We start from the raw sequence: 22,378 nt of genomic DNA, 5'->3' as shown, positions 1-22,378 counted from the left end.
CCACCTTTTTGGAAGGAGGGTCTTATTAAATTGATCCCTAAAGTGCCATCCCCCTTGGCCTTGAAGCATTGGCGACCAGTCTCTTTGATGGGCTCTATGTATAAGATCTTTACCAAAGTCTTGACTAATAGATTGCATGAACTCCTTCCGGACATTATTCACCCTGCTCAATATGGATTCATCAAAGGGAGAAATATTCAGCACAACATCTTGAACATCCAAATAGGGATAGATTATGTTGGCTACACAAAGTAGGAAGTGGTGATGGTCTAAGTGGACTTGGAAAAAGCCTTTGACCATTTGGAATGGTCCTTCTTGGATTTAGGGTTTTGGCTCTTTTACGGGAAATCGCTCAATCCATCCGGTTTTGGCTTTGGGAAAAAGATTCTACATGAATGGGTATTTCGTGGATCTCTTGGCACCATGTTTGCAATCCCAAAAGAATGGGAGGTGGTGCCGTTCTAGATTTGGAGACACATATGATTGCTCTCCGTTGGTCACTGTTCCAGGCTTTGTGTGAGGGTAAGCAACCTCGATCTTTGATTGCTAGGTTTTTCCTTGAGACTCAGGGTATTAAACATGGGAATACTAGCATCTCTGCCTTATGGTGGCACGTGATTAATGCTGAACAACCTTTTTATCTTAAGTCTTCCATGCTTTTGAATCATCTAGTCCACTCTTGGAAATCGGTCCTTCTTAAATCTTCTTGGCATCCACCTACGGATCAGGAGATGGCAGACTCCTTGAGAGTGGAAGGTGCAAAGCTTTTCACCTGGCAAGGCAAACAAGAACAAAGGCCGATGTTGAATAGGATAGCACACTTGGGCTGGTCATTGTTTCTGATGCTCTTCTACTTGCTAGTGGGCTGTTATGTCTTTTAGATTAGTTCGACACTACTTTCGTGTTCCCCGAGGCTATCATAATTCGTGGAACACCATTGCGATCTCTTTACGAGCCATGCAGCCTCTTCCCTCCTTGGACCAAGAGGCCCCTTGGCACAAAAATGTCAAGGGTGGTGGAAATATGTGGTAATGAGAGGCTTGCTTAGCAAAATGCCTTTTTGATCCAAGGTCTTCATTTGGTGAATGTTGATTGGTGCACTTCCTCTTACCTCTTGCCTCTTGCCTCTTGCCTCTCCAAGCGAAGGATTTCCAATGGTTGTTACTTCTTTTGTCAGACATCTATAGAACCCCCCCTCCATCGGTTCCTTACTTGTCTGTTGGCACAGAAGGTTTGGGTACTACTATTGGCCATTTGGCTCCAAGCGATTGGGCTATTGATGCTTCTAAAAGACTATTGGTCAATAAAAGCAGTGTTTAACTCAGACATGTTTGCTGAAAATCTCTCTCTCTCTCTCTCAATAAGTAATTGTTTTGATCATGAAAAAAATACAAGATCACAAGATTGCAATATGCAAGATGGCTCTAGGCCTTCGAGCATAGACCAAATACAATTGACTCAAAAAATCCTCTAAAACATCACTATCAAAGGTACAAAGGAAGTAGAGTGACTAAAGGGAGGCAGAAGAAACTGTAGCGTGCCAAGGAAGCAAATCCTATCTAGGGAGAATATTTGCCAATTCAATCAAGTCAAGCTGCCAATGAAGAAGTCCTTTCAAGCAAACTATACGACTCTATACTCTTGATGAATGCATTTCTCATGATCCATATATGTCAACAACTCTAGAAGTGTATGAAATGAAAGAGCACTTTCATATCAGCCTGCACAAGAACCACAAACTTGGGATGCCCAAAGACCTGATTTTGATGCTGAGGAAGGGGAAGACATGGTTCCTTGTACCAAGATGGAGGTCCCTTGTTTTGATGTTCCACCTGGCCTCGATACGTAGCCATTGATTAAATGCAGCAAACATGCCTTTGATGCCTTGAGGGAGGAAATTGATGGAATGCCACCAATTGATAATCAGGTGTGCTCCCACGCACTGGTCACATCCGTCACTGAAGACTCTCAAGACCTTGATTGGGAACACTTATTGGAGTTTGCCAATACTTTGTTGGATGATCATGCTCAACACAACCGTGAAGCATTCTCTGATCAGGATCAGGATGATGTTTTAGATGCAACCATTGATACCAATATAGTGCTGCGTTCTTTCTCGGCATTTTATGAAAGAGGGGTCGTTCTCTTTTTCACGGGCAGGATCCGAGTGCTTTCATGGATCCGCCAATGGCCCAACTCAATGCTATTGGGTGACTATGTGGAGGAAATTTTTGTGGGACCATGGGGCTTCTATGAAGTAATGCTCAAATTGACAATGCTCCGTGACAACCTCTTGGCAAAGGTCCCTCTGCTTTTCAATCGACGCCTTCTTCATGTCGTACCACGGAGACCAATGGTTGACTTTTAGTGCCTGCTCCAATAGGAATGCCCAGTTTGGGTGGAAGTGGAGGCCTGCTCTGTTGTGTATTGGCCTTTACTTAAGGAAGTTAGCCATTGGCATGATCTTGGTGCCCCCTAGCTTGAAGGCCACCAATCGCAATTGCATGTGTATGCTGTGGGATACTGCTTGCAAGCAGCCTAACTGGTTAAGGCTAAATTGTCCTGGAATGCCATCCTCGCATTACCGTTTCAAATGGGGCACCTTTGTTGGTCATCATTTCTCTTGTGGGCAGCTGGGGCATTTAATGGCTGAGTGTGCTTTTTGAATAAGCCTTTTATAAGATGTACAATGTTGGTAGGCCGTAGCCTTAATGGATACCCTCTTTAATTGCTGTAAGAACAAGAAGCAAAGATGGACTCAGCACAACTATCAGAATGCTGCTGGCATACACAACCTGGGGCCAATAACTATTGCACAAGAATTGTTTGAGCTGAAGGATACAATGAAGTGCTGGCTAAACTGTTGAAAGGCCAATACGATCCTGGGTGCATACAAAAATTGCTGCCTTAAAGAAAAATGCAACTGTAGGGATTATGTGGGATTGAAACTGCAGCAAGGATTGGGTTGCAAGGATGGCTCCATGAAAGGGGGCAGGAGACTCTGGTGATGCAGTAAGGGTTGATGCGACACAGTCTAGTGCAACAAAAAAACATAGCTCCTGGCTGAGGAGGATGAAATAATGAATAATCATCCGTGCACCTATTGATCTAGAATGTAGAGGACAAATTGTTGGCAAGAGTGGTAACACAAACTAAATGCTTATGCAATGCTGGATCCCTGCTCACAACTGCTGTAGACCTATTGCACAATCAATAAGTGTCAATCTTTGCTTGTATATGAGAAAGGAATATGGCATGTTTATTGAGTTTATTCTTCAACATTAAAAGGGAAACCATAGGAACTGCATAATGTGCCTCTTCATGTCTGCAAAGTGGAGTAAACTAGTCATTGTTCTACTACATAATGTGCCTCTTCATGTCTGTGCAGTGGAGTAAACTAGTCATCGTTCTCCTTCATGCGTCTCATTAAGATTTACACGACCTGAATCACTAGTATTTTAAACTTGAGTTTCTGTTAAATGTTGCTTATCATTCAAGTCTCTTTTGTGATTAAGGCTGCATGTTGTTGCAGGCAACAATCTTTGTTCGAGAATGCTTGCTTCTGGGAATTTTCTACTTTCTATTCATAAGAGTAGAGAACTTTTGTCGTTGGTTAAACTGGTATGGTTTTTACTCTAGCATATATTGTATGGATAAAAACAACTCTCTTGTAATAGAATGTCTAATTCAGCTGCCATTATTGGCTCATTGATACATAAAAAATAATTGCACAAGAGTTGCAGAGTCCTTTTGGATGTCTGGCTGGTATGAAGCATTGTTCTTTCTTGTATCCTACTGGGTAGTTTTTAGGGTTCACATAGACATTGGACTGTAAGTTGCTTTGTGTTGACAGGATGCATTACTCAAAAAGCAAACATGATCAGCAGTTCATAGAAGCTGAGTATCATGCCTCTGCATACCATGCAATGGCGGACCCATTAAGAGCTGGAGTTGTACTTTGGGAAGCAACTCGCTTGTAAGTATGTTTGTGAAGAGGATCAGCTCTCCAAGCTAGATGTCAATTAATTTGATGTGTTTAGTCAGGTGCCCACTGCCTCTGTTGTTAGTAGGGCCATAGTATTATAAAAGTTTTGGACATTGATGGAATATTCTCTATCAGCTATGGACATGAATGTCAATGGTTCTTGATGTATGTTGTAGAGAATGGTATAAAGTGAGGTTGTTCTTGATATCAAATGTGTATTATCATATAATTGTAAGTTGTAATGCGAAATTTAAAACAGCAAACAAGAATTTCATGGTAGATAGGTTGGGTGCATATAATGAGATATTGAAGCTCAAAAGTCAACAAGTCTTTTGAACTTGGTAATCTCAACAAGGCAACTCCATGCATCACTTCAGCTCACTCTCTTTGCCTGGTTCTAGAGACATGGGACTTCAAGGTTTTATATTCACCCTGCGTAGTGTGTTTACTGCATGAGCATTGTATTTATTCATTATCCTTTATTCATCGTCTGTGTTCCATGTCTCTGAGTTTCCTAGAGACATAAGAGTTTGAGGTTTTGTATTCACTGTGCCTAGTGTGTTTACTGCATGAGCACTGTATTCATTCATATTCTTCATTCATCATTTGTGTTCATTGTCTCTGAGTTATCCTAACCATACTGAGTTCTTTTATCAGTCTTTGCTTTGTCGTATGATTGTGTTTGCTATCTATGGACGAGTATTTCTTTACACCATGTGTAGCTTGATGTGGAGTTGCTGCTGGTACTACTGTGATCTTACTCATCTGTATCCTCCTCCCCAATCTAGTGCTGTAGCTAGAAGAGGGAACATCCCTAGGTGTCTCTGCAAATGGATCTCTCCATATCCGCTCCCCAAGGTTCCACTGCAGTCTCTAAAAAGGCCTCCTCTCCCAATATGTCCAGCCATCCATCATGCATGTGTCGGGGTCTGGGCCCAAGTATCAAGTCTTGTCATAATGACCCACAATCCTAATTCTCTGCGAAGTCCAACTGATGAAGATGCTCTCTTGAGTTTGCCATCCTCTTGTAGTGAGAAAGTAAATACACTCTCTCCGCTAGTCGTTACCAATGTAAGAAGGATATCTCCTATGGTAAAGAGCCCAATCCATGTCTAAGAAGTATTTGTGTTAGTTCTCCACTCAGTCAGAGTGCAGCGAATGCAGAAGCATATGGACAAGATTGAAAGAAAAGTGAACATGAGAGAAAGGGAGATAGAAAAGAGATAGAAGAATGTAGAAATGTGCAGTCAATGAATGCTGAAATGAAGAGGGTAGACCGCGATCTACACAAAATCTAGCAAGCTCATTAGAAACAAGTTCTTGTCCCTTATTTGATCGTAATGTCTTTAGTTTCCGGTCTAATCGGTTCTCCTCAAAGTGTAACCAATTCTTGAAGTGGGAGAAAGCCTCCGACTTTAGCTGCAAAAAATAAGCCCATGTCATCTGTCTGAAATCATCCAAAATCAACGTAAAATACAAGCTCCCCTTAGGGACTCTGTCCTCATAGGTCCACACAGATTTGTAGAAACAAGCTCTAAGGGTGCTAAAGACTGCCTTGAAGCCTTGTTGGGAATGGCATCGCGATGTTGTTTCCCATGAATGCAAGATACACACGGCTGCTAGCTCACCACAATGTTCGATATATCTCGAAGAAGCTGTCCCCTAGAAGTCTTCCGAAGATAATCATATTTGAGGTGGACTATGTCTGAGAGGTAAGAAGAAGAGAGGTCAAGGCGGAAGGAGACCTTAGCTTATAGACTCCATTATCCTCATTGTTGATCTAAAAATGCATTACCTTGACTTAAACAACCCCAAAACATGCTTATTTAAAAAGAAACCATCTTATTTTTAAAAGAAGTGCGATCCTAGATAGTTACTGTGTCCCACATGCAAAACCCTAATTTGGGCATCCCAAACTTTCTCTAAATAGGCATGCAATTCACCACTCTTTCTCAATCTTGTTTCTATAGGTTTTAGGTACCGTATCTCTACTGTCCACACCTTGTTCGTAGAGGACAACGTGGTTAGAGTCTTTCATTGCTGTTTGCTACAATCTGGTGCTTGATTCCAGCCTCCATCACCCATATCTAGCTGTTGCCTGCTGCTCCGTCACTTCCAAACTTGCGTTTGCTGCCATGTGTCCATCCCTAGCTATTGATGTCATCATTCGGGCTGCGTTTACAATCATTAGGGGTCTCTGCATATTGCCATCATCTAGTTGTTGTCGCCTTGCATTGACTACTTGCGTTTGATGATTGATCTTCTCTCTCCTCCATAGGGTCATCTACAATGTTACCCACATCCAGAGACTATTGTGTTTGCCTTCTCCAGGTGTCACTCAATTTTCTCTTACCTCGGATACTTGTGTTTTTAGTTTTTCTCTCTCTTGTACTATTGTCTACATGAGATCTAGCCTTTCTTGGCTATGTTTGCTGGTGTTCTCGACACACGGAGGTTGCCATCTCCAGGTATCACTCAGTTTTCTCTCACCTCAGAGAATATTGTATTTGCCATCTCCAGGTGTCACTCAGTTTTCTCTCATCTCAGATACTTGTGTTTTTAGTTTTTCTCTCTTGCACTATTGTCTACATGAGATCTAGCCTTCCTTGGCTATGTTTGTTGGTGTTTGACACAAGGAGGTTGCCTTTGCTATGATTTGAGATTTGTTCGGAGTATGACATACTCTTCAACTTATAACCTCTGCCTTGATTCCAGAGATATGAGAGTTCGAGGTTCAGTATTTAGTGCATAGTGTGTTTGTTGCATGAGCATTTTATGCTCATTATTTATTCACTTCATTATCATTGTGTTCATTGTCTTTGAGTTACCCTAACCCTAACCTTAACTATGTTCTGTGTTTATCAGTTTGTGCTTTGTTGTACGATTGGTTTTGTGTTTTTTGCATTTAGAGCATTTCTTCACATGGTATCAAAGCTAGGTACTCTCTGAGAAACCTTGACCTTTGATTGAAAAGCTCATCCACAAAAGTAGGAACAATAGAGGGGTCAAATGACTTCAAACACATTTAGAACATCGCTCTAGTCTCCATAGCCAAACATGAATACAAACAATTAGGAGTGGGCCTCCTAGCTTGCTTTTGTCCGATCTAACATGGTCAGAGAACCATCAAACTACCATGGAGTCCACCGACCATATCACATTTTTGCCAGTGAGTATGATCTCATCCTTATGCATAGGGCTTAGCAGGAGATTGAAGGTGAGCCCGGGTTTTCTCCTTTGGATTTGCTACACAGAACTAATGATCTTGCAGGACCTTCAGAATCTCCACTATGGATTGGCCATCCGCAAGTAGAACCTGGCTCGGACTACATGTCACTTCCACAGTACATCTTTTCTCCAATGTTAGATATGAATACTATTATTTTGTTGCTCGGGAGATGGTAGCAATCAACTTAGCTCAGCTTGAGAGTGTGCAGACAATAGAGAGAGAGTGTGTGTGTAGTCACTACTCAACACTTGATTAGTACAAAGTACAACCTTTAGACTTTAGGGTTGTGTAAGTGCCTTAAGGTGCGTTTACACACAAAAGTGTGTAATGTGCGGTAAGTGACCAAACTGTATAACATAAATACGCAACCGTGTGACTGAAGTGTTTAATATAAATACACAAATAAAGAATAATGTGATTGAGGGAAAGAACCTCTCTTACGGAGAGTAAAAAGTGTCCCGGTGTTCTATGTGCGGATCACTGACACTCCTGTGTGAGCATAAGCATGAGTAAAACCCAACAAACTGTGCCTAGAGTGATAAGTGATCAGTATACAAGGATTATCCACCAAAGGAGATAAAATTTAAAGCATTATGAAAAGTGACATATCCCTTGCATGTAGCCTCTCTATGACAAAGTGATAATGTATCTCAATGTGTTTTATGAGTATACGAAACATTGGGTTCCGTGCCATTGCAATGGCACTCTGACTGTTAGTAAAGAAAGGAGTAGGCTCCGTGATAGATACATCAAGATCAGCCAATAAACATCTCAGCCATACACATTCAACTGGAGTAGTGAAAGTTGCCTTGCATTTAGCTTCACAAAATGATGTGGCAACAAGGGATTGTTTCTTGCTAAGCCAAGAAATGCAAGAAGAGCCAATAAAGAAGCAATTTCTACTTGTAGAGTGACGAGAATCAAAATCTCCAGCCCAATTGGAATCATTGTAACATGTTATTGCAATGCCACCTCTGGGCATAAAGCAATCCAAGAGTTCTAGTGCCTTGCAAGTAATGGAAAACACGCTTCACAGCTTGCCAATGTGATATACATGGGCTGTGCATATATAGGTGTTGAAATTTGACCAACATGTGTCCTTGTGAGTAGAAGATCATCAACATAAGGACAAATGACTAGCAAGGATCCCCCCTCTTTGCATACATAAGAGTAGACTCTGATGAGCTGTTAATGAACCTTGGGTGATTAAGAAGGCATAAATTTTGTCATACCAAGCTTGTGGAGCTTGTTTCAAACCATACAAACCCTTTTTCAGCTTGCGTACCAAGTATTCGGATCCTTTAATTGCAAAACCCATGGGCTATTTTACATATACTTCTTCTTGAGTTCCCCATGTAAAAATGTAGTTTTAATGTCAAGTTGATGCACAGTCCAACCATAATGGGCAGCCAATGCAACCATACACCTGATAATGGTTATATGGGATGTAGGAGCAAATGTCTCCTCATAATCAATGCCTTTCTTTGTGCATAGCCTTTTGCCACAAGCGTGGCCTTGTACTTATTAATGGATCCATCCTTTTTGTTTTAGCTTATAGACCCGTTTAGTACCAATGGCTTTCTTTCTAATGGGCAATGCAACTAAATCCCATGTTTGATTCTTTATGATAGAATCATTTTTAGCTTGCATTGCATTGATCACCAAAGTGTGAGGAGAGTACAGAGGATGATACCTTACAATGTGGACGCCGCAATAAAACGTAGAAGTAGAACGCTGCAGTAAAGCCCTGTAGCAGAACACTGTAGTAAAACACGGCAGTAAAATGTCATGATAGAACACGGCAGTAAAATACAGTAGTAGAACGCTACAGTAAATGTGACAGTAAAATACAACAGTAGAATGCCGCAGTAAAGGAGTAAATGAGGTGACAATAGCAGTCACGAAGGCTGGACTGCCATGTGGTGGGAGACTGATGCTTGAGATCTGCACAAAATGGTACGAAACGCGCATAGAAGAGATTATACTGAATGGGGGTAGCTGTCTATTTATAGATGAGGGTGGACTCTCCCAAATTAGGGTTTACTGGACTCTCTTGAACCATTGCTTGTTTCAGGGTTTTCATTAAATTAATCTTGTTTTGGGACTGTTTAAGTAGCTAATAAGTATGGAATGCATTTCCTAGCTCAACACCTCTTCTTAGGCCCCAAACATGGTGAGAAGAGAAGGCCAACCTAGTTTACCCGAGACATTCCACACCAAAGCAACCAGGGTATCAGACAAAGGGTGCACGGTGGCTGCCCAGTAGGCTACCAAGACTACAAAGGCGATGGTTATCGTATTGAGGGAGTCCAAGTAGTCACCCCAGAGAGGACATGGCATCGGACAAAGGGTGCTCATTGGCTACCTTGTGGCCTACCAAGCCCTACAAAGGCGGATGGAACTACAATGAACTTTGATTTTTGTTGCGTTTTGTTTTGTTTTGTTTTTTTTTTTTTGGGTGTAAGTGAGAGATAGTTTGTAGTTGATTGAGAGGAAGATGGGAGAATGGGAAGGGATGGTTAGGTCCAACCCATCACAAAACGCACAAGCTACACATCCACTCGAGGATATCGATGAGATGAGGGAACGGTGATGAAGTAATGGTGGTGTGGTGTACATACTGTTGGTGGAAACAGCTTAGGATTCATCTAGTGGTGCTCTGCACAATGAGTATGCTACATGTTGTGAAATGCTCATGCAATAGGTGCTGCATGGACAGTATTCCTCGTGGGGAAATTGTTCACTTGCCCAAGCACCCTAATACGAAGATTATGATATCGTGCAATGCAAAGGGTGAAGGTGCAACAGGGAGGAAGGCTGATGTCAAAGACAAGTGCCAAAACTTGTAGAATACCAAGAAGGTAGGAACCTCCTCTCAACCTGGAATGGTGATGTTGAAGGAGGAAGAGGAGCCAAATGCTAATCTTCATGTGGTGCCAAGAACCATGATGAGAAGAAGTATCCCGACTTGAAGAGCGAGGTAGAAGTCACGGCCATGATAGTATCAAGAGAGATGCTATATGATCCACCTCCGGAGGGGAAGCCTTCATATTGGTAGAAGAGCAAAACTCCTAGGAAGATGAAACCATGAATGGAATGGTGTGCATCCCATGTCTCCAACCCAAGTAGAATTAGACAAACTTGTATGTTAGCCTTGCATTGAAAACAAAGTTTGCAAAAGAGAGTAAGATCTGCAATCACAGAGGCCAGTAGTGAGATGCTCTAAAAAGAAAAAACAAAACTGAAATGGAAAATGAACTGAATGAACAAGTGTAATAATGCAAATGTATATATGTGTGTAAATGCAGTGGAAGACTTGAAAATGAAAGGCTAAGAGTATGGCCACCATATAGCATATGGTTAGGGGGGGAAGAAGGCCTAGAAGGTGCAGTGGAGTTCCTAGGAACGGATACGTAAAGTGCAATAGGATTCGTGCTAGCAAACCTATCAGTCAACTCCTCATCGGGAGTAGAGTAGGATGGCCCCATTGAGGCTATTCGTGTGCCACATGTCTAGTAGTCGTGGGGGTTGAAGGGGCAGATGGGGTAGTACTGAGAGGCGTAGCCCCACTAGATTATGTAGTTGTAGTAGTTTGCTATGGTTTTCTAGGAGGAAGACCTTGGGTCTTGGTATGACACTCCTCGTCCACATGGCCCGACCTCTGGCAATGAGTGCAAAACCTATTTTTCTTAGGAATTTGCTGCCAAAGGGGTCGAGGTTTTTTGTTTCTGTCGGAGGAGGCAGTGTCACCCTTGTTTTGGCTTGCCTTTGCATCTTGCGAGTTCTTGCCATTGTTGGTTTTCCCTCCCAAAGAAGAGGCGACCAACTCTCGCCGCTCTAAAAGTGAGTGGAGGACTTCTTGTGGACTTGATCCATAGTTGCCTCCGTACGTGGTACAAAACAGTCCGTACGGTACGATTTCGAACGTTAAAATAGGCTTGTTTGGGCCGCCTGGCCTGCCCGTCCTCATTCCGTGTTTCCTGCGCCCCTGTGCCACCGTGTCCCGCATTTCCCGTGTTTTGTGCACTGTTGACAGTTGCGCTTTTTGGGGGGGGTGGGAAGCCTTGGATACCTCATCCCACCCCCTTTTCCAAATTCCAACCATGCAAAAGGTGCTCCTCTTTGGATTCCTTCTCTCTTTGACTGTTTGAACTTTGAACTTTGACCCTTCTCTCATCTACAAAAGGTGCTCCTCTCCTCCAAGGTTCCATGCTTCCACACCAATTCAGCAAGCACTTACAAGTTACCATTCTCATCTTCCTCTCTTGGATCTTGATTCTTGAATGGACTTGTGATTTGTCATTCTTGAATCTCACCTTCCATCCCCTCTTTCCCGCACCCTATCGAAGCATTTGCCATTCTCAAATCTCATATCCCATCCCCTCTATCCCGCACCCTATCAAAGTATTTGCCATTCTCATCTCCCATTCTCTCTCTCTTACTCTTGCCTTTCAACTTTACCCCAACCCTTGGGCCTCTCAAGTCTCCTTTCCTTTCAACTTTCAAGACTTAAGTTTCAAGAGTCAAGACTCAAGCATCTCTCTCTCTCTCTCTTTTTTTTTCGTAAAAGGTAATTGTATTAATTACGAAAAAAAAGGTACAAGATTACATGATTACATGATTACAAGAGACACGAGGGCCCTAGGCCAACGTGTGGGAAATCCCCGTACTAATGCACGAAAAAGGTTACACCAATCATGGCAACAACCCAGAGGCAATTGCCATATGCCAGGGAAGCAAATCCTCCTGAGGGAGCAAGTCGGAGTGCCAGATGAGATCTATCTGCCAATGCAAGAGCCCTTTAAGCTTGGCAATATGTCTCGGTACATTAGAGGCCGAATCAAAGAGAAAAGCATTGCGCGTGGTCCAAATGTGCTAGCATCCCCAGTATCTGAAAAAGTGAAATAAGATCTTCATATGTAACTGTGGCGGTGTGGGGTACTTTGGGCGCACAAAAACCCAATCGAAAGGAGTTAGTGAGGACCCCACCACTTTGCGCCAGATTTGCGACAAGAGTGACCAGATATTCTTGGCGAGCGGGCAAGAAAGAAATCGATGTCGGGCCGATTCCGCAGTAGTGGTACAGAAGAAACAATTGCCATTCGAGATTCTACGCTTGGAAAGGGCCGAGGCAAGAGGAAGACCACCAATCATTACCCGCCAAAGAAAGACCTTGCATTTGAAAGGTGCCCTATTCAGCCAGCCCTCCATCACCGTTAATCATCTCTCTCTCTCTCTCTCTCTCTCTCTCTCTCGGGCCTCTTTATTCTCTCTCTCTCTCTCTCTCTCTCTCTCTCTCTCTCTCTCTCTTTCTCGGGCCTCTTTATTCGTCATCGGCACCATAACTTGTGAGAAGCACAAGGCCTTTAATTTGCATGCGATCCATGTGGAGAGGAACACAAAGAAGTCCAACTCCCACCATTGGATATGCAAGTGTTGCGGGAAGCGCTATACAAGTGGTGCAACTCGGCTTCTCCAACATCTTTCCAAGGTGGGGGAGCAAGTTGCTCCATGCAAGGAGATCCCCCAAAACATTGTGGAGGAGATTCTCGCCAAGATGAGAGGGGGATCCACAAGAGGAGAAGGAAGTGGCTTATCGGTACCAACTCCTATACTTACGGCCTCTATCATTGGTGGTGGGGGCTCCACATCTGCATCCGAATCCGGTAAAAGACAAAGAGTGGAGGCTCATATGATGCCGGAGAGACAATCATCTCTCTCTCAAGCTCTCGGTCATGTGCGTGAATCGGTTGCCTTTCTTAGAGAAAGGCAATGACTTGCAGACATTGAAATTGCACGCACGGTGATTGAGTGCAATCTTGCTCTCAATGTCCTAAAGCAAGAGCAATGGAAGGAGATGGTAAAAGCCATTGCCAATGTGGGTCCATGTGAAGAATGGACCGGTGTCACATACAACGACATGAGGACGAGAAAGATTGATGAAGAGAAGGAGAGGATTGATAGAGCCCTTGATCCTATTCAGGCCGGATGGATAAAATATGGTTGCTCCATTCTCACAGAAGGATGGAGTGATCGTAAGAAACAGGGCATCCTCAACATACTCGTCTCATGTGCACTTGGCACTTACTTTTTGCGGGCCGTAGATACCGATAAGAGGGGGGACGCATTCATCTACCACCACATTCGACAAGCTATCATTAAGGTATACATTGCAATTTGTGTTTTAAATTTGTTTCACTTTCTTTCATTATCATGATTCATAATTGAAATTTGATTTATACATAACCTGTAATTTGTAAATTGTGGTAATGCATCGAATTGTCGGCGCATGGGCTGTTTGCTTGAGGCCGAGTTCCCTACAATTGTGTGGACTCCATGTGCAAGTCATTGTTTCGACTTGCACATGGAGGACATTGGGAAGCTCAAGTGGGTGAAGAGGGTGGTCTGCAAAGCTACATCAATTGTCACATTCTTCACGGTAAAGGTAAAGGTGCTTGTGATGTATCGTGAGGATAGCACACTGGAGTTGAAGAAGCCTTCTTCAAATCGCTTTGCTTACATGTGGTTATTGTTGGAGCGTCTTTATGAGGTGCGGTCCGCCTTGCGCCTGAAACCAGCCTTCCTTCTTGGAATGGGTGGTGATAACCTGATTTAAGAGTTAATTATAGCAATAAATAAATGCACATAAAATGAAATACACACTTTACCATAACATTCTTGGACAGTAGACACCGTGTTGGCCCCAAAATTGGTGCCCCTTGCGGTATTTCTTTAGCTTTCATTCAATTGGAAGGAGTACAACTTGAGATCTTCAATCTACTCCTACTAACCAATTGCTCTTGCTGTCATAAATGACCAAGTCTTTTGGGTCATTTCCCCCTTGATTCACCCAGGACTTCTCCAATTTGACCCTTGGCTGGCCAAGTGCTGCCCCAAATCAATTTGGGATGGGCTGGCTCCTGAAATCCCTTGATAATCTTCAATTATTAGCTGCTGATTTCAGTCCCTTGAGCTTTCAATCTCTGGCACGGATCCCAAGGTGGCTGCTAAACCCTAATTTCTGCTGTAAATTAGGGTTTACTGCAGAAATTACAGATCAGCCCACCAAAAATGGCTGAGATCTCCTTTGAATGGCTAAGAATTGCTGAGAATAGCTGAGCATGGCTGAAGGAGATGAGAGAATGCTGTAGAGAGAGAAAATTCTGAGATTTGTCGCGAAGAACTGATCAAAATCAGCTGCTGCTCTGTTGTACCAGCCCCAAACGGATGCACCAACAACAATAGGAGCATCAGAGACTGCGATCTTCAGGAGAAAGTGCATCAGCAGCAATTGTCAGCTTCCCAAGGTCAAGAATATGCAATCTCCATCACCAAAATGGACTCCAATGGCTGGGAAATGGCCCCAAAAGTTGGCAGCAACAGTCCAACACCTCTTCCCAACAGCTCCAAAATGAAAAAACGAGATTTCCCTCTCCTTTCAGCCCTATTTAGCCTTTCCCCCACTTGCATGGGAAAGTTTTGCCAAGTGGCAGCTTTCTTAATCCATTTTCAGCAATTTCCAGTCATTTAATTAATTTTCAGAATTAATTAATTCTGAAGATTAATTCAGCCCCTTAATCCATGACCATAAAATTGACCTTGCCTATCCAAAAATTAATTGGCTAGGTCATTTGCAACCCAAAGTGGTCCCATGCATTAATTGACTCTTGGACAAACATTAATCCATTAATTAATGCCTAGTCCCTAGTGTCACCGCTGACACTTAATGGCCAATTAATGGTCCTAGGGGCAAACTGACACCAAAATCCACCTAGAATCTAACAAATGTAACTTGTTACAACTTTTGCCTTTGATACCCGTCTTCTACAAAGGGTCCTTCGGCTTTCAACTATGAAAATTAGCTTGCACCTCACATGTGCAACACATGTGCATCTTTTAATTGCACATATGATTAATCCTTTAATCAAATGTCAATTAAATATAAGCAAAGCATCAAATTTTCACGTCCTCATGACAATGCCAAATAGTGGTGCCCACTCTATGAAATGAGTGGGATGAGGGTGCTTCCCTTTTGCTTCTCCCTCTAGTTTGAGAGGGGGTCATTTTTTCTCTTGATCAGTGATAGTGATGATGTTTATAGTTTAGCTTTAGACATTTCAGACACTTATTATTCTTTGTACTTATAGGTAAGGACATTTGAAACTTCAGTTTTTTTTTTTTGCAAATAAAGTGTGGCTAATTATATTACTGAGGTTTTGGCCTCTGACAGGATGCTTCTGGCGTGATGACTCTCTCTGATGGAGTGCTTTTGACAAAATGTACATCGACAGGATGCTTCTGGTGTGACGACCCTCTTTGACCGAATGCTTCTGATTGGATGCTTCTGGTGTGACGACTCTCTTTGACGGTGTGCTTTTGACGAAATCTCAAAGTGTCGTGGTGAGCAGTTGTGGCGTGAGGGACTTGGCGTGGGCAGTCGTGATTTGGCGTAAGGTGATGTACCTTGCGTGATGAAATGCAGCCTATTGGCCCTTCAACCCTGGCGTCAACCTTGCCTCGTCAACCCTGCCGTCCCCCCTTTTGCCCTGCTGGCCGACTACCACTGCCGCCAACTCCTTGTTCCTATTGCTGCCTCACCTTTTGCCCCCTGTCAGAGCCGCCTCCTCTATCCTACCATAGCCGCCTCCCTGGCTCACAGCAATCGCCCTACCTACCACGCCTCAACCCGCTTTGCCCGCACTCTCTCCTCGCTTCGCAGCCATGGACACTTCCTCAGCCTCCTCATCCATCCTTGCAGCCTTTGTAAGATTCCTTGCACAAGCAACATCCATCTCCCCTTCCCCCACACAACCCCAACAGGCAGACCAATGGCTATACCCTGCGCCAACAGACCTGGAAGCACCCGCACCACCGACACATGGAGCTAGCGTATCGCTCGAGATTGCAGCCGGTCCTTCACCATCCCCAGGGGGTTCCAGTGCAGCCCCCCGCATTCACTCGACCGATGTCTTCCCACCGATCCGCTTTGCTCCGGACATAGAGCTGGCACTCAGGGAGAGAGTGACAACCCTAGAAGCATCATCCTTGGCCTGCAGAATGGTTGGAGATCGTCCACCTATCCATAGTCTGAAGGACTCCATGCAGTCTACTCTTAACAGGACCCCAGCCAGGATCATGCGAGTGGTGCCCCTTGGAAAGGGATACTTCAGACTCCAGTTCAGCTCACCCGAGCAGATGGAGGCAGCGCTTGCTACCAGCCCGCTTGATGTCAGGACCTCAGTAGCATACTTTGACAGATGGACCAAGGGCTGGGACTATTCATTGCTTGGAGATGGCACTGCCATCACCATCTCTTTTCCTGGTCTTGATGAGTATTTTACGCCATACCTTTTTGAGATTGGCAGTGCATTCGGCCATGTCATACAGAGGGATAGGACTTTTGCTGACGCTGTCTCAGAAGGCCCACATAGATACCCATTGGTTTGAGTGATAATACCCACAGAGTCTTTGCAATGCCTTCCCTAGAATATTAGAATTCCCTCCATTCACGGGGGCTTTGTTATCCAGCCAGTCTCTTATACAGGCCTCGTTGGTTAGTGCTTTGATTGCAGGATGATTGGACATCTTGCAGTTGAATGCCCCAGGACATGCCGACGCGAGACCTCCTTCAGGGATGAGGGAGGTGGTAAACCTGAGATGCGTCAGAGGAGCGATGCAGAGCGCCAGAGACGGTGCAAGGCTAGATAGAGGAGGAGACAACGTCAGCGAAGAGAGTGCGTTGAAGAGAGGCAGAGACACGAGGACATAGAGCCGAGACGATGGAGAGTGATCAGGGATCTCAGGCCGTCAGCCCATGCAAAGCCACTGCAGCCCCCCACTGCTCCCATAGATGCTCCTATGGATGCCCAAGAGCCAGAGGTCCCACAGCCTGATAGGGGCAGCACTGCAGATAGATGTGATTCAGCCCACGGAGGCAGCGACACCAGTAGCTTCTCAGGAGCTACAATAGGCTTCAGATACACCAGTCCCCCAGACCATTGCTCCATCAGGTTGAGCTTTCCGAGCTTAGCCCATCTCAGGTACCCGACACACAGCAGGCAGGGGAGGCCGTGATAGCCCAGGACAGTGAGCAGGAGGCAGAGGACTCAGACGCCTACTATGAGGACTTTCCCCCATTACACCCCGCAACAGAGATAGCGGAGAGGACATATGATCGGGTATATACTAGGAGGCAGCAGAGGCTGGCATGGGCTTTACAGCCACACCGGTCCGAGAGGTTGAGATGCAGTCCATGAGGATACTCTCATGGAATGTATGAGGCTTCAGAGGTCGCCACTTTAGGCAGGGCTGGAGCCTCATGCGACAGGATCTGCACAGAGCTCTAGTAGGAGGATTGATTGATTTTCTTATGTTATAGGAGCACCATCTTTCGGAAGACAGGATATCTTGATGTTGCAGGAAGCTATTGCCAGGTCAGAGTCATACTTACTGGGCAACAGCTGTAGGTGCTACCGAGATACAGGCTGGAGTATGTATATGTGTCGGGGAGTAGTGGACTCAGTTGGTGCAGGGCTGGGGTATTCTTATTTCAGGGATAGCCATGTGGGTCTTGGTGAGAGTGGAGGAGGCACTCATTGGTTTGTTGGCCATTTACACCCCGAATGGCCAACGAGACAGGAGACAGTTTTGGACCACCCTCAGTCAGTCTCTACCATAGGTTGATCACTGGGTGGTAGGGGGTGACTTTAACATGGTGGAAGCTCTTGATGACAGGAGAGGCAGATGCATAGAAATCATTAGGGGAGGAGAGCAGGCTGCTTGGGAGGAGTTCTTATTCCAGATTAGAGGCCAGGACCTATGGTTCACAGCAGAGTTTGGCAGGACCACAGGATCACTTCAGTTCTCCAAGAGAGACAGGGCAATTGGAGCCAGGACTTTCTCCAGGATTGATCGATTTTATGTGGATGACTGGGCTTGTGACAGAGGCGGCCTTACAGGCATAATACTTGGCATGACCCTCTCGGACCACTCACCGATTCAGATACTTCTTCCTGAGAGAGTAGGTGGACCCATTCCAGTGTCAGGATTCCAGAGCACTTGTTTTATGAGGATGATCTTAGAGAAACAGTCACACAGTGTTGGAGATCTAGCCCCTTCTCAGCTGGACGGGCAGCTAGTGACTTGGATGAGAGCCTACAGGAGATTAGTTCCCTCTTTCAGAGAGGAGGCCACAAGGAGGAGACAGCCTTCTAGAGAAGGAAAGAGCTGCTAGGCCATCATTGGTTGCCTTACAGAGGGAGGAGGAGAGACGGCCAGGATGCAGATGGATAGTTGAGAGGATGCATACTGCCAGAGCAGAGATTGATTCCATGAAGAAAGCTAGATCAGAGTATATATTTCATGCGAGAGCCTCTTTTTGGATTCTGTCTGAGGACAGGGTTAATAGGGATTTTTTCCGCACCACAGCGCCTAAACACTCTAGACGGGGTGTTCCAAGACTCAGGAGAGCTGATGGATCCATTGCACACAGGGCCCTCTAGAGGCGAGACAGGTGGCCACACAATACTATACATTCCTACTAGGATCCACCAATAGACCCCCTGGATATGAGAGAGATAGAGAAGCAGTTTGGCAGAGCACGCAGAGGGTGGTTATGGACAGGATGAGCAGAAATTTGATGGCCCATTTCACAGAGGAGTTGGAGGAGGCACTTCGGGCACTACCCTCAGGCAAGTGTCCAGGGGAAGATGGACTAGATAAATCCTTCTTTGTGAGCTACTGGGATCTTATCAAAAAAGGCCTTCACTTAGCCTTTCAGGAGATTATGGCATCAAGGACTATGCCAGAGAGACTCTTTGAGGGGTTGATTCATTTTATCCCGAAAAGAAGTGGAGATAGATTGGAGATCACATAGTGTAGACCGATCACCTTGCTTGGAACTGCCTATAAGATTCTTGCAAAGGCGATTAGTCTCAGGCTGGCACCATTGATGTCATATATTATACACCCCACTCAGACAGGATTTGTCCGAGAGTGTAACATCTTAGACAACATCTTCAGCTTCTGGGAGACCACAGCTTTGGCTAGATCCAGGAGGTGAGACCTTATTGTGCTCCTTCTCGACTTTGAGAAGGCATATGATCGCGTGGATTGGGAGTTCCTGGAGGGCACAATGCTTAGGATGGGCTTTCTAGAGCAGTGGGTCAAGGGTGTAAGCAGCTCTCTGTTCTTCAGCACATAGCCAGGTCATGACTGGAGGGGCAATAGGAGATAGATTCAGCATCCATAGATCAGTTAGATAGGGATGTCCACTTGCTCCGTTCTTGTTTCTATTTGTAGCAAAGGCCATGAGCTCCTTCTTGAGAGACAGATCTACAGGTATCAGAGGCATCAGGCTACCCATCCTTGAATTTGAACTTTGAAGAGCTTCTTGATGTGGAGTTTGCTGATGATACAACAGTTTACTTGGATGGGAATGAGGCCAACTTTAGAGCCTTTGTAACAGCCATGGAGACATTTTGCAGAGCATCAGGGGCACTAATTAATTGGCACAAATCCTTTGGATTTTGGATATGTGACACTAGATAGCGAGAGTGGCGACCACATGAGGATTTCACATGGGTTCCCCGCAGGACGGCTGGAGATATCTCGGATGCCATGTGGGGATTGACATTACCTCAGAGCAACAGCTGGCACCCCTCCTTTTGAGCATCAAACAGAAGCTTTTGTATTGGAGCTCGACGAGACTCTCGTTGGCAAGAAGAGTAGTGGTTGCCAACCAAGTTCTTCTTGCGACCATGTGGTACATCACTTCTTGTTGGGCATTCTCTCGGTCGTGTATTGGCCAAGTGAAGCGCCTCATCAGGAACTTCATTTGGTCAGGAGGAGATGGGAGTCTAGCTAGAGCAAAGGTGGCTTGGGATGTCATCATACAGCCTAGATCTAGAGGAGGATTGGGGATCATAGACCTAGATAGTCAAAGCAAAGCCTTATTGGTCAAGCTCATTGTTAGGGGTCTGCTTCCAGGAGAGGAGCCTTGGAAGAAGCTTCTGATGGGGAGGCTAGAGGACTTGACACCTATACATGGAGGACCATGGCAGCCCAACATTCACTGGATATTTCAGGAGATCAACACCATACATTTAGGGAGGAGCTTCGAGGTCAGATTTGCAGCTGCCATTATTAGAGCTTGGAGATCTGTATCTCTAGGGCTCCACTAGCTCCCCCCAACTACTATTGAAGAGAAGAGGAGATAGCCTCTTCTCTTTAATCATTATTTGAGATTAGAGTCAAGCCACACCATTGGGCAGCGGACACACTTATCATGGGGGCGATTCTCTTTACAGGTCGCTACATCAGTGGGGGAGTGGTTTGCATTTTAGGAGTTACCACACGAGACCCAAAGGCATAGATTACATGGTCTTAGGGGAGCCAGGGCTATGATGGAGGCTGTGACGGAAAGGGTTCCACTAGATTGGCAAACTGAAACAGCTTCCTCGCAGACTTGGATTGGTCTTTTCTCTAGAGGGGGTATCCTTCTAGCAGTCATTGCATCTAGCAGAGACAAGACATTCACATTCACAGTTGAGGAGGATGGCCGCCTCGAGCGAGAGGACTTTGACCTTACAGTACTCAGTGGCTACTCCAGGCAAAGAATCAGAGTAGTGGCACACTTTCAAAGAAAATGGCACATAGACCTAGACCCAACCATTTGTCTTATAGATGGATGGAGATATTGGGTATACCAGAGGAGGCCTCTACAGAGACTTTAGTGGGATCTAGGAGAGTGGGTGTGGAGGGATCCCTTCCTTGATAGGCCATCCGACATCCCCTTCTTTGGCTACACTACTAGATTGGGACAGAGGATACAGACGAGCAAGATTAGAGCATAGCTTGCAACCATCCCTCATTGGCATAGAGAGGGAGTCTCAGATGAGTTCCTATACGACTTTTGGAGGTGGCTACATGAGAGCTTCAGGCCCAAGAAGATATCTCTCTTTCTATGGCTTCTAGCCCATAGGAGTTTAGCAGTGGGCACTTGGCTTGGATATGGCAAGGACCTAGTGGCTTGCGCGCGATGTGGTGAGCCAGAGGAGACATAGAGACATTGCCTCTGGGGCTGTCCTAGAGCCCAAGAGATTTGGAGGAGAGCTCTTAGGATAGTATTCCATGGTACTGGGACTGTCCTAGAGCCCAAGAGATTTGGAGGAGAGCTCTTAGGATAGTATTCCATGGTACAGTAGAGTCCATGGTGGCAACTTGGGGGGCTGCAGCTTGGGTCATAGATAGAGGTCCAGCTTGCGGCTATGAGGACACTCAGGGGAGCTTTTCTTTTCTCATCATTGAACAACATTTGAGTAGGATCCCTATCCCAGACTACTCACAGACATAGTGGACTCAGGGACATTGTCACAGATGGGAGCTGATTTCCAGCATTATAGCTTGGTACACATGGATTGCGAGATGTAGCCAGGTCATTGATCTTCAGGATATACCCACTGGGGAGTCTTTATTGAGGATTTGGACAGAGATAGTCCATACTCTTTGTGGGAGATGGGAGAGGTTGCAGGGCAGCTCTCAGAGGACGAGGAAGAAAAGAGAGGCTTTCCTGAGGATTTGGGATTCAGACACCTTCCTTCACACTATCCCTCAGATGGTCTGGCTACTTTAGCCCACCAGATTGGTTGTTTACGGAACCATTGTATCTTTGATGTACTTAGTTACTCTTCATAGAGTTTCTTGTACTTTGTATTTACCTTAGGGGGACTTTCTCCGAGGTGTTATTAATAGAGTTCTCTTTTCTTGGGAAAAAAAAAAGGACATTTGGAACTTCATCCACATTGTTAGGATGATATGATTGTAAAAGGGCACTGGGACAAGTGAACAATTTCCCTGTGAGGGCATTGTCGAGTGGCACCGTTGCATTGCATTGTGCATGAGTATGAGATCTTGCATACCCCTTTGCATTACCCTATACATTGGCATTCTGTTCATGTCTACATGTATCTGTGCACATTTATCCCTTTTCGGTCTTTCTTGAGTGGTCGACTTTGGATCCACTATATTCGTGGCATTGCACATGGCAGTTCTCCAAGGTAGTTTTCCTATGCTTGCTTGCTTTGCTTGTCTTGCTAAGTCACCATCATCTTCTTTGCCTCCCCACATATTCTCCATATGATTGACACACACACATACTTCCGTTA

General features: G+C 44.9%; 2 protein-coding genes across 5 annotated transcripts in view; both read left to right on the top strand.

Moving 5' to 3' along the window:
* LOC148022081 (mechanosensitive ion channel protein 1, mitochondrial-like) overlaps nucleotides 1–22,378 on the top strand; it is a 166,153-nt gene that overhangs the window by 31,009 nt on the left and 112,766 nt on the right. For all 4 annotated transcript variants that reach the window (XR_015694455.1, XR_015694456.1, XR_015694457.1 and 1 more), the window contains exons 3-4: nucleotides 3,533–3,621; nucleotides 3,854–3,976. Coding sequence is in view for 1 of the 4 variants with exons in the window: in XM_087697698.1 (XP_087553824.1) it covers nucleotides 3,533–3,621; nucleotides 3,854–3,976 (212 nt within the window). In the remaining 3 variants the exon portion in view is untranslated. The remainder of the gene's footprint in view (nucleotides 1–3,532; nucleotides 3,622–3,853; nucleotides 3,977–22,378) is intronic.
* LOC148022084 (uncharacterized) lies at nucleotides 19,842–20,947 on the top strand. Its single transcript, XM_087698069.1, has 2 exons — nucleotides 19,842–20,374; nucleotides 20,558–20,947. Exons 1-2 carry the CDS (start codon nucleotides 19,973–19,975, stop codon nucleotides 20,945–20,947), a joined length of 792 nt encoding a protein of 263 aa, XP_087554195.1. The 5' UTR covers nucleotides 19,842–19,972.

Source organism: Lygodium microphyllum, chromosome 17, assembly GCF_053477565.2.
Source record: "Lygodium microphyllum isolate KBCC chromosome 17, Lygodium_microphyllum_v1.1.10, whole genome shotgun sequence".
NCBI classification, from domain to species: domain Eukaryota; kingdom Viridiplantae; phylum Streptophyta; class Polypodiopsida; order Schizaeales; family Lygodiaceae; genus Lygodium; species Lygodium microphyllum.
This window is presented reverse-complemented; position numbering and strand designations above follow the sequence as displayed.

Coding starts and splice junctions, on each gene's coding strand:
- LOC148022084 (XM_087698069.1), top strand. CDS start 19,973: ATGTGGTACATCACTTCTTGTTGGGCATTCTCTCGGTCGTGTATTGGC. Junction 20,375..20,557: donor TTATTAGAGCTTGGAGATCT/GTATCTCTAGGG, acceptor TTTGCATTTTAG/GAGTTACCACACGAGACCCA.